This window comes from Spodoptera frugiperda, chromosome 13 (genome assembly GCF_023101765.2).
Source record: "Spodoptera frugiperda isolate SF20-4 chromosome 13, AGI-APGP_CSIRO_Sfru_2.0, whole genome shotgun sequence".
NCBI classification, from domain to species: domain Eukaryota; kingdom Metazoa; phylum Arthropoda; class Insecta; order Lepidoptera; family Noctuidae; genus Spodoptera; species Spodoptera frugiperda.
In genome coordinates, this window is record NC_064224.1 from 3,399,829 (window position 1) to 3,416,093 (window position 16,265).

The 16,265-nt window shown below is 42.4% G+C and overlaps 2 protein-coding genes across 3 annotated transcripts in view; one reads left to right on the forward strand and one right to left on the reverse strand.

Moving 5' to 3' along the window:
• The window catches only part of LOC118270440 (uncharacterized), a 34,921-nt gene extending 26,842 nt beyond the window's left edge, over nt 1–8,079 (reverse strand). The window contains exons 1-7 of one of the 2 annotated variants that reach the window (XM_050697847.1): nt 7,893–8,076; nt 6,115–7,006; nt 5,247–5,506; nt 3,706–3,892; nt 2,530–2,707; nt 1,600–1,817; nt 896–1,069 (exon numbers count right to left, since the gene is read on the reverse strand). In XM_050697847.1, the coding sequence (XP_050553804.1) occupies nt 896–1,069; nt 1,600–1,817; nt 2,530–2,707; nt 3,706–3,892; nt 5,247–5,506; nt 6,115–7,006; nt 7,893–7,962 (1,979 nt within the window). In that variant the 5' untranslated portion in view covers nt 7,963–8,076. Of the gene's footprint in view, nt 1–895; nt 1,070–1,599; nt 1,818–2,529; nt 2,708–3,705; nt 3,893–5,246; nt 5,507–6,114; nt 7,007–7,892 lie in introns of both variants that reach the window. The other variant, XM_050697846.1, reaches the window with a different exon arrangement.
• A 5,412-nt stretch (nt 8,080–13,491) lies between these two features.
• Nucleotides 13,492–15,824, forward strand: LOC118270279 (myosin regulatory light chain 2). The gene is made up of 3 exons (XM_035585800.2): nt 13,492–13,707; nt 14,587–14,781; nt 15,188–15,824. Exons 1-3 carry the CDS (start codon nt 13,705–13,707, stop codon nt 15,605–15,607), a joined length of 618 nt encoding a protein of 205 aa, XP_035441693.1. The 5' UTR covers nt 13,492–13,704; the 3' UTR covers nt 15,608–15,824.
• Nucleotides 15,825–16,265: the final 441 nt, after the last annotated feature.

The window sequence follows — 16,265 nt, forward strand, 5'->3', positions numbered from 1 at the left end:
CACGAAGTCTGAAATCATGTCCAGTATATGGCAATAAACTCACCCCCTATTACATGGCACTTATACCTAACACAAATGGTGAAAAGTAGGTGTACATTGTATAGCGGCATTATGTGCCGTAATGTACACCTCCGCCTACCCCAAGGTAAAAGGTATGACGCTGCAATAAAAAACTAATCCTCAAATCCGCATTTGGTTTGATATTGTGTGGGTGGGTGACGTCGATTGTTTAACAGTCCTGATTTATTATTTAAATCACACACATTTAGTTTTCGCAACACTTCTACTTACTAAGTGGGTATTATAAAATGTGATTTGTTAATAAGTTATTAATACAAGTTATTAAATTAGACATTAAATAACTAGTTCATGTTCCCGTAAGAACGGAGGAAGAAAAGTAATGTAATGCGCCTGTCAGAAACTACATAGCAATGTCGTCGTTACATTATTTCTTGCTCAGTTCACGTGGGTTTGTCCGGATTGGGATTGTGTGATATTATTGTTAACATATCTTTATAAACTAAACTGTTCATCAATAATTAACGTCACGCCTTTTTATCTCGAAGGTGTAGGCAGAGGTGCACATTACGACATGCCGCTATAATAAGTACCTATACACCCACTTTTCACCATTTGTGTTATAAGTCCCATGTAATATGTGAGCCTATTACCTTATACTGGTCACAATTCCAGACTCCATGCTACTACTGAGAAATTTTCGAAAAAAACCTAGAATTACTTTGCCCGACCCGGGAATCGAACCCGAGACCCCTTGTCCGGCAGTCGCACTTCAATTTTCACTCGAAAAATGAGGCAATCATCTTCAGTCATCAATGATTAAGTGTATATCTAACACTTAGTTTAAAGGTTACATAGTCACGTAAGAAGTCCTCACATGGAACAAGCCATCCGCTCCCCCCTTGCGACAGGTCCGTGGTCGTCGTAGATGAGCAGCGACTTCCTCATGATGGAGTGCTTCCCGGCCAGCGCCACCACGGTGTCCGTGAACAGGCGCCGCGTCAGACGGGCAGAGTCCACCTTCTTGCCCGCCACTTGCAACGTGCCGTGTCTGGAAGGAAATAATGAGGAGTTCAAGTTTCAACAAAAGCTATCTATGGTAGGTAAATCAAAATAGTCTACAGCATCTGGGTAACTTTAACTGGTAAAACTAAGCTAGAAATCAAAGTCAGGGTCAAAGTTATTTACCTTCAAATTCAAAAGTGCCTTCCCTGTCTATCTGAAGACCGGGAAGGCACTTTTGAACGTCAAACTAAAATTAAAATATTAAAAAATATGTCTGAAGGTCAGTCATCTAGTTGGTCTATTTGCTCGTTCCAAAGTGTAGATTCCTATGAAGAAGAACGAGCAAGTAACTCCATAGAAATTAATAAATTAAGTATCATAAATACCACCATAAAATAATACTAGAGTGTAGTCAAGTGTAATGGAGTCTTGTACGTTGATTGAATGGTCGCGATCATAACTGCCGCACACGAGGTCTCGGGATAGCAACTTATTATTATTATTGTGGAAGTCTACGTGATACCAGTGCCTAACTAGCAGTAGAGTCCAGTTCTATACGTGTCGCAGTACAAGTACCTGGTGGTGAAGTCGCCCAGCCGGCAGAGTCCCTCGAGGCCGGGCCTGCAGTAGGACTCGGGGTGTCGTGTGTCGATGTCGAGCGCGTGCGGCTGCAACACGCGGCCCGCGCTGAGGCAGCGCCCCGACCAGTTGTAGTAGTCCGCGCCAGGGCCGTGCTCGTGGACCGCCCAGCGGTGGTCGCGCGTGTTGTTCACGTTCGCGCCGTCCGCGTGCACCTGCAACATGGTATACAATATGATATGTACAGTCTTTGACTATCCACTGTTAAGCTAAAGGTCTCCACTACACTCATATGAAAGACTAGCTACTTTCCCGCGGTTTCACCCGCTCTGCTTAACTAATTTATAATCTACAACCTTCCTCGATAAATGCACTATTCAACACAAAAAGAATTATTCAAATCGGACCAGTAGTTCCGGAGATTAGCGCGTTCAAACCAACAAACAAACACTGCGTTGCGGCGACGCATCGCAAAAATCTACGACGCCGCCGACGTATTGTGGAAATTTCCGATGCGACGGCGCGTCGTAAGGAGCATGTCATTATGTCAGAAATAGGTGGTAGGTTTGGGGCTCCGGCTCAAAGCAGGAGAAGGAACGGGATGGTTTTTAGTCAGTAAGAGTCTGACACTCCCTCTCGCCTCACCCAAGGCGGGAGAAGTAAGAGGATGAATTTCCGCCCTCAAACAAAAAAAATGGGGGAGACCTTTAGGGTGTATCTTATGTGTGTAGACATGTAGACAAAGGATTTAACATAGTTAAAACACTTTCCAAACTTGGTAAGTAATTTGAAACTCGCAGTGTAAAAGGCTCAGGCTTATCAAATAGTACTGCAGCCCAGTCACTGGTAAACATGTTAAGAATGAATAGAAATCTCTCCTAAACGGACTCTACCTCTACTGTCACCACTTAGTTTCAGTATACGGACCATGCTCTCGATGATGATGGTGGTGTCCTCCCAGGGCCGGTCCTGCGGCTGGCGGAAGATGACGCGGCCCACGATGGGGTAGCGGAAGATCACCTGCGCCGAGAACATCGGCGTCTGGTACTCCGTGTCGGCCTCGTACAGCAGGATCGTACCGCACACGTCACGTTTCGGTTCCCGTCTGCAACACAAATGTTCAAACGTTCAGAGCTCTTGGCCTATCTTAAAGAAACTTCACGTGAACTTATAAAATTCTATTTAAATTAAATATAAATGCAACGAAGTATCTATACCAGTGCTACTTAAGTCTTCGTGACATCATAGGTCAATTGCCTTATCTACCACAAAGGATCTCAATCTCAAGTTCAAAACCGAGACAAGCAAAATCCTGTCGACATTCTCAATTTCGAAGATTCTCAGTCAATTCCTCAAATGGGACTTATAGGTAACTAATGAGCCCTAGCTGACAAAACTGTAGGATCGTGTCATTGTCGAAGATTGAACATGCGACCGCACGTTTTGCTGCAATCAGTCGAGTACCAAGTCAGTCGCGTGAAACTACTAAATCATTAGAGCAGTCAAGGTTCATAGTTATCGTATTTCAGGCGATGTGTGTGTGGCAGCTATTTACGGAGCTCATGTAATAACTCAGATGCAAGGCTGGTGTAGCTCGCTCCAGGAGAAGCGTACACTGTGTAGTGTATGGAAAACAAGGCAAAATTATTCCTTTGCAAATAATGTGCATCTTCTACTTGATGCTTTAGAGACTTCGAAGCGTGTTAGAAAAATGTTTTTTTTTATTGGGACAAGCCCGCCACAACCTCCCATACCACTGCAACTCCTGTGCACCAGGATCTACAGTAGATACAAACATGAAAACACCGGAACACTGAAGTCCGGCGCGTCCCAGGGAAATGACTGTCTTGGATCCCGTAACGAAATAAATCAGAAGATGTTATTAGAGGAGAAGAAAAAGAAAACGATAGTTTCCACTTCCCTCGGTGAATTTAATGCAGGAGACAGAATGACTTAAGCCTTAAGGCACAAAAGACACTGCACAACTGGGAGAAGCCCATTCGCCAAGCACCACGGAAATTTGACTTAAAACTAAATGGGTCCTATGTGTGAGCTGTTATACTTGCTAGAAAAATGCTGGGAGAAAGATTGAGTACTAGGTACCTCTCTACGACGATGGCCCTGTGCACGACGCTGTGCACGCCCTGCAGCGGCAGGTAGACGTCCCAGTAGGCGCCGCTGAGCTCGCTGGCCAGCCCCGGCAGCAGGTACTTGTGGTTCAGGTACTCCGTGCGGTCCTTGTGCTTGCCCAGCAGCTGGCCCACTGGGTACTGGTCCTGGGTGCCCATGCCTGAGGGAACATTGGGACATTCACGTTAGCACACAACGGTACGTACGTAAGCTACAAAACGTTGATTACTACGGTCCTTACATACTTCTTTACCTTCGATTACATACATATGTAAATGTTTCCTATAAGGTGCTTATGTTAGTTAGTTTCTTTTAAAAGGGTTAAAGTATTGCCCTTATATTTTAAAATAGCTTATATATCAACTTAAAATAGATCCTATTTCAATATTTATAAGTTGTAGTACGTATAATACGAATGTTTACAAGAGTATCGTTTCAATATCTAAACACGGCACCAAAATATTGAATCTATTTCGTGGAAAGCATTCCAATTCCAACAATTGTCATATTGAAAGCGATTTGTCAGTTATTTTGGCAACACGCGCGAGTATCTGCGTACGCGTCATCGTAGCGGAGTAGCGAGTGATGCGACGTAAACAAGGACATATTGGCTTGATCGCTACATGCCACAGCTCCGCCGGTTGGCGCGGTACCAACATATCTACCATCCATCAGAGAAAAACTATCTTCATACATTCATAATCACACATTTCTCTACATTAATAAGAAAATTTATGACTGTTACAAATCTTCAAATTTACTCTTGATATTAAACCGGCCATCATTTTCAGAGCCTAGGTACATGGCAACGATAGCAACTGACAGAAACATTATTACTGTTAAAGTAGTCTAGTCTCATTTCATCTTCCGACACAATGTTCTAGTATTGTATGTAGACGAACAGTCGGATAACTTGAGAAATAAATTCCTGCGCGAGAATCTCACAGACCTACATACATAATACGGGAGTGATCTATTTCTGTCCACCGAACTATGGCGCGGAGTATTTCCAAGCGAGCTACTGAAATAAACCGGTCCGTGTATGAATTTATCGACACAACTATAATCTCCATGGAATTGTTTACTTTGGATGAATGTTCTAGTGCTTGTATCGCGCGGGTTATCCCAGATGTAGCCAGTACAAGGTTCCACAACTATAGCATCAAGCCACTGTTTGTTATGCACTCACGAACATTTTTAGCAAACTGTATGTCTGGTATTTCCAATGCTAAATTAACGCTAAGCACAGTGTCAGGTTTAAACCTTGTGTAACTTGCTCCCAGATTGCGAGGACCTCATAGCAGCACCTTAATAGTAACACAAGTAGCGACAAATGGTTATTGCAAACCCGTCCATCAAAGGACATTGTTTATATAGCACATGGACTATTATAGCATTAACTATTCGATGCTTATCTATCTATTTCTTTGATCTGTAGTTTACATTGAATTGGTCAACAGTACAGATCACTACGTATTCCAGTATTACTAGTACTTCAATGACAAACATCTCACCTGGAGGCGGCAGTTTCGTCAGGTCTACATGAGTGGGGTTGTAGACGCCACCGGTGGTGTTGCAGTAGGAGTGCACGTCGGCCAGCAGCCGCGGCGGCAGGTCGCGCACGTTGTACTGCAGCACGGAGCTCACGAAGCGCAGGTTGGACTCGTAGTCCTGGTCGGCGGCGCCCAGCTGGAAGTTCGTCCACGTCGGGTCGAAGGGGGAACGCTGCGTGAAGTCGACCGAGCCCCGGATACCCTCCATGTTGATTAAAGCCCTGGAATAATGTGTCATGAGTGTTTACATTCATTCTTAACTAGTTAACTTAAGTGATTCCATCCATTGCTGGGCATAGCCTATCCAGCAGAATACTACTAAGATTAATAGACACTAAGTAACATCGACGTAACACAATGAATCCTGGTGTTTTGGTACATTTATTTGCTTTGTCTTTCCTCTCCTTTGGGAATCAAAATTTCCAAAATTAAGCTTTAGTTAACTTCAATTATTGGTGTCTTCCACCTTTGACAGCATTAATATATAAATAGATATATCTAGAAAAACATAAATAATTAGAAAGTGAAGTATTAATATCTGCATATATTTGGTTGGCATCCAAACGTTCGCTCTCAAAAATCACTTCCTTAACTACAAACCTAAATAACGCGCGCCAACTGTTCACAGTAATTGTTATATTTATTGCATGCATACTTATATTTGAGGGTACACAATACTTCTAGGTTAGTTTTTGTATAGTGGTCTAAATACAGTTGCTAAAATAGGACCTCCATACAAGGAGTATAGCGAGCGGCGTCCCACTAAACTCGGTTCACTACACTCGTACCAACAAAACCTATTTACTGGAATGACTAGTGGAATACTCACTTAGTGCTCTTCGGCAGCATGGGCCTGAGCTTGGCGCAGGCGAGGAAGCTGTCGGGGTGTCGGTTGTCGTATATGACGACGTAGAGGCTGCGGCGCGTCACCTCCATGTCGCTGCGCAACACGTTGATCACTTCATCCTTAAACAGCGTCTTGGTCTTCATAATGTTAGCGTCGGTGGCCACCTTGATGAGCCCCAGCCTGCTGTCCAGGTCCCCCACACTCATCCCGTCCCCGCTGTTCTCCGGATCAAACACCAGCTGCAGAACATTGCAGTTGTCCTCGTAGTTCCCCTTGTCCGCATCGAAGATGTCCGTCACAAACAACTTCCACTTGTGCTCTGTGAACTGCACTTTATTGGACACAGCTTTGGTGTGGTACAGGTCCGCTTGGATGTACGAGTCGGACTCGTCCGACTCCCTCGCTGAGAGCCACCTGAAGTGCAGCGCGCCCGCGACCGGAGACGTGAACCTCGCTATCGCGTTCTTCTCATAAGTCTTGTCTGTCGCTATTATGGACGCGCAGATCACTCTGTCCCTCTCTGCTGTCTCGAGGACTATGCTCTTGCCCCAGAGGCCGTTCGGACCTGTCAGAGTGTTTTTGCTCTCAAACTCTGCATGGTCTTTACCCGGTATGATGAGGTAGCCTAATTCTTCAGTGAGATCAATAAGTTCTTGCCCTAAATTAGCGTCGGAGCATCTGTCCTCGGACAGGTCTCTGTAGTCGACGGGGAACTCGTGTATGGTCCACCGCCAGACTCCGTCAGGGTACTGCAGCGTGGGCTTCAGATTGGTTCTGATGCTGATGAGCGTGTCGTTCTTGTGGGAGAACTCCAGCTCGCCGTGCAGGCCGTGCTGCGACAGGTACGCGCGCAGCACCAGACATCTTGATATTTCTGTAAATGAATTAATACAGTTCACTTTAAACTAAGCAAACCTAAGTTACGACTCTCCTAGTTGTATCTATTTATTGGCACCATTTTCAATAATAATGCGAAACCAAATTAGTGATAGTAATTCTGTTCATTTCAAAATGCTGTCCTTATTGAAAGGCGAGTAAATGAGTACACATTTACCAACCCCATCAACAACAAGAACCATGTTATGAATGGAACCCTAAACATACGTAACTTGTACTACACAAGCGCTGGCACTCATACACACTGACATAATGATATTACTCAATGGTATGGAGCTGTCCAGTTATCATACTGTCCCCGCGACGTGAGCGCAATCGCAACGAGTTCGAGTCCCGGCCGGCCTTGAGACATTTCGAGCCTTATTGTATTTGTAATTGTTCAACAAAAGAAATAATGCACTTTCGAAAGTTCATTCTTTACTAGCAAATCATCGACTGATAACGTCTGTGATCGATTGTAACGTTGCTGTTTGTTACATCTTGCATGTTATTATGTACAAATACGTAATATTAAGTCATTGTAAGATATACTCAATTCAATTATTCTTAAGTTAAAAAAGTCAAGTTAAGTTATAACTCAGCTTAGTAGCCTTGCACTAGAACCTCTCGTGTATTGGAAAGCTGCAGCATTGCAGCTCATAACTTAGCAGTTAGTTATTTCATTATAAATAAGTTTAACATTGCTTAATTCTCTACGTTACTAAACGACTGCTTTGATATTATTATGAAGAAATCTTATAAGGTGTGACCCAGGTTTTGTTGTAAACAATCACGACTATTTATAGAGAAATCAGTACAAAACCAGTTGATCAGGATATGAACGAAACTTCGCACAAGTTGTGACGAATGTTTAGCGAACTTACCGACACTATTAAACACAATATAAAGTAAACACAGCAGCTTTGGTCTGAGATGACTACATCGGTACCACATTGTCACTACACTACAATATTGTCACAGTATATCACTAAGTACTACAAGAAGTTTGTACACGCGCGCATCATGCCGCTGGTTTCTCTCGCGGAGTGAAAGGCACTGGCTCACTTAACTCAAACATTCAAGTACAACTTAACGAGCGAGACAGCACAGTAGAGCAGGACACAAGATGTTAAGGTCGAGTGGAAGGAAACCACGAGCCGTCATTTGCTGGATTTCGCGGTAAACCGGAGACTACGTTTGAATAGTTTGCAGAACAGAGGAAGCTGGCGATGGAACACGCATCTCTCGATACACAACACTACCTGAGAATATCAACACTGCATCAGTTGCGTCAGTCAGAACCTACATCTTTAACTTGCTTGTCTTCTCACGATTGAAATTAACAACCATTTTTAATCCAAAATCTCCGGATCGGTTATTGGCAATAAAGCCAATACATACAGCTATAGTCAAGTATCGATCTCAAACCAAAATCAACATGGAGACATAAATCGGTTGTCTAAAATTTTTGAATAGAGATTGATTATTTTCGACCGTTGGTAAAGTCCATCAGATTCAGCCGAGGATATCATACATGAGGTGCCCGCACGTACACGCGTCAGGTTAAAATTCCCATTAACCAAATTTAATCTAATCAAAATTATTTATTTGAATGTTAAGGTATTAAACCTTCACAACTCTTAGAAAATACCTATAAAATATTTTTTTAATTGCTTGTATCTATTTTATTAAAACTAATTGTTAGGTTTCTCTATTCGTTTGTAATAAATAACAAACACTACAACAGCACTGATGTCGATGTCCCACAAGTTACTCTTTCAGAGAATATACCTACAGAAATAAGAAAAGTAGCTGATTCAAGTGTGGTGTTTACAGGGCCATGTGGGATTGTTGATCTGATGGCGATCTCATTACTCTTTACTTGGAATGTTGGACACTACAAATACCATGTATTTCTACAATCGTAGGAATTAAATAGTCATTACGTTTCCGATATTACTCTAATACTGCATACTACGATCGTGCCAGCTCGATGCTAATTACTTTATTAACCAATAATCATAAACTTTCATTACATAATGTACGTCATTACTTCAGTAATTATAACATCAAAATATTCCAGTATTAATGTCGGGCAGTCGCCAAGAAATTGTAAATAAATTCTGTTGAAGATCAAAACATTGAAGTGGCTCAATGTCCCACACGTCATCTTAATCTGTCACAGTTATGATGCTATACATATATTTTGCTATTGCTATTAATGGCATATATATCACCTACACGGAGCTAAAAGTCTCGGTAACACATGCATTTAAGCTTAATAACTATTTAGATATCCATATTCCATGTGAAGACGACACACGAGTAGAATACACTTTTGTCACAACCTCGTGGGAGCCGAAATTCTTAATCCGAAAGCTCTGAATATAAATCTAGGTTGACTCAAAACTATACAACCAATAACAAGACAACACTCCTACATCGACAAACGTCGATCCAGAGGTCTATATTACGAGTTTCTTTTACGGCCCCTATACTAATTATTATTGTCCTCTCTATAATCTGATAGAATCTGATAATGTTCAAAAGTTTGTTATTTAAATCATCTTTCTGGTAGTAAGAGGATTTCAATAAAACAAAAAATAATTACAATTGAAGCATTCATTATTTTTAAAAGAGTGTGCTAAAACTCACACAAGTAATAGTAAAACTTCAATCAAGTCATAAATTGTCTTGATTACTCTACATAAAGTTCTTTATTGCTTACCTCTTAAAACAACTATTCAAAATGCGGTAAACATTGCTATACTATTACTACACTGCCTATGGCCCTGGGGAAAATAGTTTAGGCATCGTCCTCCCGTCGAGGGACGGGAGAGATATGTGGGACTCTCCGGGAAAAGTCCAAGAGTACTAACTAAAAATCCGACGGGCACACCATACATTAAGGGGTTCTGGAAGATCGGTTGAACCTTTACGACCAGCACCCCCTCTCGGCATTTCTTTACTACCTGTACCTGTAATACAGAGATAGGTTGATAATTGATGATTCATGAGTAGCCCATTCTCCGAAATTGCATTAAATGAATACCTAAACATCACCCTTTGTGTCACCCAAAGGAAGCGAAAGATTCAGGAGAGATGCTTATGCACAATAATAATACGCGATGTAAGCTAATAAGAAGCGAACCCATTGCTGTACTCGTACGATCATAAACCTTTATGCTACAGCTAAGAATTCCGAAAGATCTCTGAAGCATTTAGTTCGAAAAGGAACGTAACTGTCCATCTCAAGCTCAGCTGGTATACTGTCCTGCCTTCTGAAAGGCTAATTACTACAGAAATCAACTAATCGCCTATTAAATGTCTTGCCGTGATCAATTTGCGTTGCTAAAATCATGTTTAAACTCCATTTCATTTCGGAAAGTAATGTGTGGACTATGAGAAGCTACATCCAAGTTTCCAGGAGTCTACGCCAATAACAAAGGGCTAGACGAAAATGAACCTTACTACGTGGGTGTGTGGTACCCGCCCGTGGTTTGGGGTAACATACGAAATATTACATTACGTGGACATTCCGTATCTGTGTATCGCGTGTTTGTGTGTGTGATGAGGTGTCCGCAGTCGTGACGTAAGTGCGCCCGCGCAGCCGGCCCGCTATTCCTGGCCCAGACTGAGTCACGCGCTGAAATAAGGTCATTGTAATCCACACCGATTATATCGCGATTCGATTCCCGGACCGTGATGTGTATTTGTATTCAATTATTATGAGTGTCGTCCAAATATACGCGGCCTCACACCTCCACACTGCCTCCGGATGTTTTGACAACTACCTATTGTTATTTTCATACACTTATAAAAATACAGTTTTTTTCAAAATCATCTATAAAAACTTTCAGGTCTAGAAAGAAACCGGTAGGCCACAATTTCATCTCGGTTCATTAATAAAATTGTAGCACCTATAAATCTCGTTTGTAGTTCAATCGAGCTGTTCAGTATGATAATAGACACACCTCCACTGATCTAGGACTCAACAGCTGGTGGCAAACATGCAACCATGTACGACTCTACCTAATCCTGACGGGAGCAATAAGCTAGATAATTTAAGCTATATGAGTACTGTATCTCATAATAACAAAATAATATACGACCACAAACATATTTGAAACTGAATGAGTGATAACATTAAAATTATAAAAGTCATGTAAAATTATTTCAATTAGCATTTTAAGAATGTTTATCCATAGCAATCAAGTGTTATCTCGTAGCAACGCGTTACTTAGAAATGTGTCAACATTAAATCATCTGTGCAATGTAGGAGCGCGGCTGGAATGGTGGCGGCTAGTGCGCACGTGTTTGTAAACACTCTAATAGCGGACAAAATCACGAAAATATTCACTTGGGAATGTAGGATGTGTAGATACTTTCAGCTCAGTAAGGCAGTAGCATGTCAAAGTCAAAGTCAAAGTCAAAATCATTTATTTCAAATAGACCAGGAAGGCACTTTTGAACGTCAAAATGCCAATAGCCACCCTACACCGGGTGTCAGCCGAGAGATTCCACCTGGTGACATACTATCTACAGAATGTTCTTATGGGTCCCTCAGTCATGATTCAATAAGATGAAAGTTTTAAGTAAAATATATAGCTAATATTATTGCCTGAGCATTGTAGAAGGATCAGCAGCTACTACATGAGCCTTGTTCCATAACTGCAGAATAATGTTTTGACTATATACTTGTGACGGTAGAATCCCACTTTTATCATCACCCCTACGCTTCCCATAGTGTCTTACTTATCAGTGGACCACTGATCAGAAAGAGGCTACATAAGTAGCAGATAAGGCAACAGCGTTCACTTATAAACCTGATCCTTTTAAGCAGTGATCTCCATCCAATCTGGGTGTCTAGAAATTGTTACAAACCTATTGATGTCTTGGGTCTCTCCTATTCAATTGTGGATTCTCACAGGTTCTGATGGTGATGAAGCAAAGTAGTCTACCCTTTCAGGGACTTAAAAGTGTCAAAGGTAAAGGTATAGTGAAACATTCAGTATCGGTTGTGAACAACATTGTTGATTATGTGGAAAGTGCTGGCAGCCGCGATGGGAGCAGTGTGCCTCGTGAGGCAGTGGCACTTGGCAGTGATGTGGCATGCCTTCGACACTGCGAGCTGACGTCACTAGCTATGTGAGGTACATCACACATGCTCTCCACACTCTCACCTCAAGAGAGCTATGCATCTGCCTGCAGTGGCGGATTAACCAAACGCGGGACTGGTAGGAAAGTGTAGTATCCCTTGATTTAATCACTTATACAGGTTATCCCTGGATTTATAGATGAGTAACTTATATCCCATGGTACAGTGCGTGAGGAAGATTATTCCTAAGCTTATTAACCCTGAGGGTTGAAAGTATGTTTAGTTTAAACAAACATTACCCCAAAGATTCGGTGATGCGGGGTTAACTTTTCTTGCGGGTACCGTAGCGTAGTCCACTACTGCTAGTGTAATTTAATATTGATATTTTCGAAAAATTGCACGATTTTTTTTAATAGAGAAGGAGTACAGTGCATGTCACATAACAAAGTTCCCCTTTTAGGAACGGTCACTTTCGAGGAACTCGTACATCACATAACTGGTAAAAATTAATGTATGCAAATAGTTTTGGTGATTATTTAATGACATGATTAAACCATATTATATTATGGTACCTAAAGTTTTATTTTTCTATCACGATGGAAATCCTCATCGACTTTCCACATCGTGGTGACGACGGGGGGCATACCGGAGTCTTACCGGCTAAACCCACCGCGGTGTTCCTCTACTGCCTGAATAGTACCTACGCTAAGATATTCCCTTGCATCATGAGTAATTGACTTTACAAACTTAAATATACCATCACATCACACCGCACTCGGAACAATAATTTGAATTAATTTGTCATCGCATCGCACGCAAATATATAATTACGTATTATCGAATGCGGAATCACTCGTAAAATTAGGAGTCGTCGGTGTCTCACCCTCTATTATACCGAGCAGTGAAGCATCTGATAAAATCGAAAAATTAATCTCAACCAAAAACTATAAGCAGCTATACGTCATTACATTGTTAAATATTGAAAGTGAGTTATTATTCATTGCCCTCCAAAGACTGCAACATGTGGAACTAGCGCCTACTTTATTCCGTTGCATTCGACTTCAGAATTACTAGTCACCAATGATTACAGGTCTACTATCTGTTAATACCTAAGTATAATCATTTCGTAACACAGCAATTGTAATTCAAACAACATGTTCTAGAGACGCATCACATGTATCTGGTAGTTGGATGTTCGTGCACCAGCAGACGCATTTAGAAGACCGACAAATGTTCCAAGTGGAGCCGATGTGATCGCGGTAAAGTTCCATTGAATAAAGTTATATTTGTAAAGAATCGAGCGTCGTACGTTGTACCCAGGAAACTGCCCCACTACAGGTGAGCTGATATATTTATAAATCCAAACAAAAGTGTTGCCACGGCTGAGCCGGCGAGCCGCCCAAACCGTTCTGATGCCGATTCGAAGACTATCGTATTTGTCGAACTAAAAAAGGAATGGCGAGCACAGCGACCGCTGGGAGGGGAGAAAGGGAGGGGGGATTCTCCTGGATCTCCGAGAGGGAACGAAAACTCGGAGTCAGGGTGGGACTGCCGAGCGGAACAGTCTCTCCTTCGTCGATCGTCCAACACACATCACAATGGTAAGTGTTAGACACAGTGACACCTCAGTGAACACTTCAGTGATTGTAAAGTGAACAGTGATGCAAGTGAGGAACACTTCGGATACCACAACACCGCCGCCGCCGCCGCCGCGCTAGAACTTCACGCAGCAGTAGCAATGCCGGGACATACGTAACAGTGGACAATACTTAGTGCTGGTGACTACATAGCCGTCGTCTACTTAATAACTTATCGGATCGGCACCGAGTGTCTACTCAATAACTTATCGGATGATAGTACCGAATTCTAAAAGACCGCGTTGTACCTTCGTGCCTAATGTCTGCTGCAAGCCAGAAGATCCAACATTGCATCTTAAACTTGGATAAAGCTCATATAGCATTGATAATTACAATAAAATAAGAAATAAAAACATCATCACACACAAATCAAACAAAATGTGACAGTAATTAATATTAGCGTGAAGCTGAAACGAGCGCACGCGCCCTTCTATAAATAACTTGATGTAACCGAGAGGTAGTGAGCCGGGCGGACCGTGCCGGTGTAAACCAAGCCGGACTGTGCTAAATATAGGGGCGCCATCTCGCCACGCCTTAACGGGAACTAGCCGGTGACAACACGCGGTAATTAGGTACTACAACGAAAAAACATAGTCTTCACTTTAAAATAAATCGATTGAAGAGAATTAATATTCATTCCAATAGTAAATCCGCTTGAACGTTGGTTTCCGTAAACTTTGAATTTATTTGCGGGTTATCGTTCCCAAACCTCCTCAATTAGCATCTACAAGAAGCTGTGTGTATCAATCAAAATGACAATCTACACAATGTAATTAATTTTCATCGCGTACATTAACACAAATTGGATTTTCTTTAATAGTTGCAATTCCTCATTGTTAACAGGCGGATAAAGATAAGAAAGTAAAGAAGAAGAAGGCAAAGGAAGATGCACCAGCAGAAGAGGCGCCAGCTGCAGCTGCGCCCGCCGCCACTGGTGGCAGCGACAGGCAGTCGTCGCGTGGCAGCCGCAAGGCCAAGCGCACCGGCTCCAATGTCTTCTCCATGTTCTCACAGAAGCAGGTCGCTGAGTTCAAGGAGGTAAGGATCGCCAGTGACAAACATAAAACGTTCAAAATCGAGAAAACTCGAGATTAAAGTCGTTTGCATCAAGAATTTGTATCAGTCATCGTTCTATCAATTTGAACAATAGTAAGTACGTCAATTAAGTAGAATCTGGAGATTTGTACTAGTTGTGTTTAGCTCGTGCCCATCCGGCTGTTGTGTAAACATATAGCCCGTCATCTCTTGCACTCATTGTCTTTCATAACGAGAACATTTTCTAAATTATTATAGACTGTTAATATCGTCATCCGTTTACATATTGCAAGTTTTACAATGACACTAAATGACGTATTCCTCATATACAAGGGACTTGAAGTACCCCTTCTTCTCGAATCGAAAATATATTGTGTTTCCTGTTCTAACTGAGCACCTCCTTCTCCAGGCCTTCCAGCTAATGGACCACGACAAGGATGGCATCATCGGCAAGAACGACTTGCGCGCCACCTTCGACTCGCTCGGCAGGCTGGCGTCAGAGAAGGAGCTCGACGATATGGTTGGTGAGGCTTCCGGCCCCATCAATTTCACCCAGCTCCTGACCCTCTTCGCGAACCGCATGTCCGGCGGCTCCGACGAGGATGACGTCGTCATCAACGCCTTCAAGACCTTCGACGACGAGGGCAAGATCGACTCCGAAAGGCTCAGGCACGCCCTCATGACCTGGGGCGACAAGTTCTCCGCCGACGAGGTCGACGAAGCGTACGACCAGATGGACATTGACGACAAAGGCTTCATCGACACCGCGAAGCTGATCTCCATGCTCACCGCCAGCGCGGAGGAGGAGGAGGGCGGCGAGGCCGCGTAAATATTCCATCAAGTTCCATCGAAACATCGAAACAAGAGGTGTTGAGACGCAGCGCACAGCAGCACACCGCCCGGCCGCCGCACGGTTCTGACTCATCGGATTAAAGAGCACGATGTGAACCGACACCATTTTTTATTTAATTTCTTTATGTAATTAATTTATTGTTTCCATTTTTTTAATTTATATATAATGAAAATATAGTTCTACTATTACCAAAGTATTGTGTAGTACTGTCCCCGTACTATGTGCGACCAGCTGCAGAATCATATTATAATTTTATAAGAATACTATGTATTCATAATCTGTTTCAAATAAAGGATCTATTAAGTCTGAGCTAAATGACATGTGTCCAAATGGTCACACTTGTACAGAAACACGAATGTTGTCATTGCACCACACAATACACGCGATGCACATCGCGACATACACTAGGACAAGACCCCGAGCTAATATCACAATTTGGACAGAGCTGCTACAGCGGCACGTCACCATGTTGGGTTTTCTTGCTACACAATTCCTGAAGTCAGATCTTACCACGGATAGCAAACTAAGACCACAGCAAATATGGAACTGATGGACTGCCACAACTGAAATACCTTTAGTCTTAAATCTATTTAATGTATTGTTATCGTGTAACACGATACACAACACAAGACAC

Coding starts and splice junctions, on each gene's coding strand:
- LOC118270279 (XM_035585800.2), top strand. Junction 14,782..15,187: donor AGGTCGCTGAGTTCAAGGAG/GTAAGGATCGCC, acceptor CTCCTTCTCCAG/GCCTTCCAGCTAATGGACCA.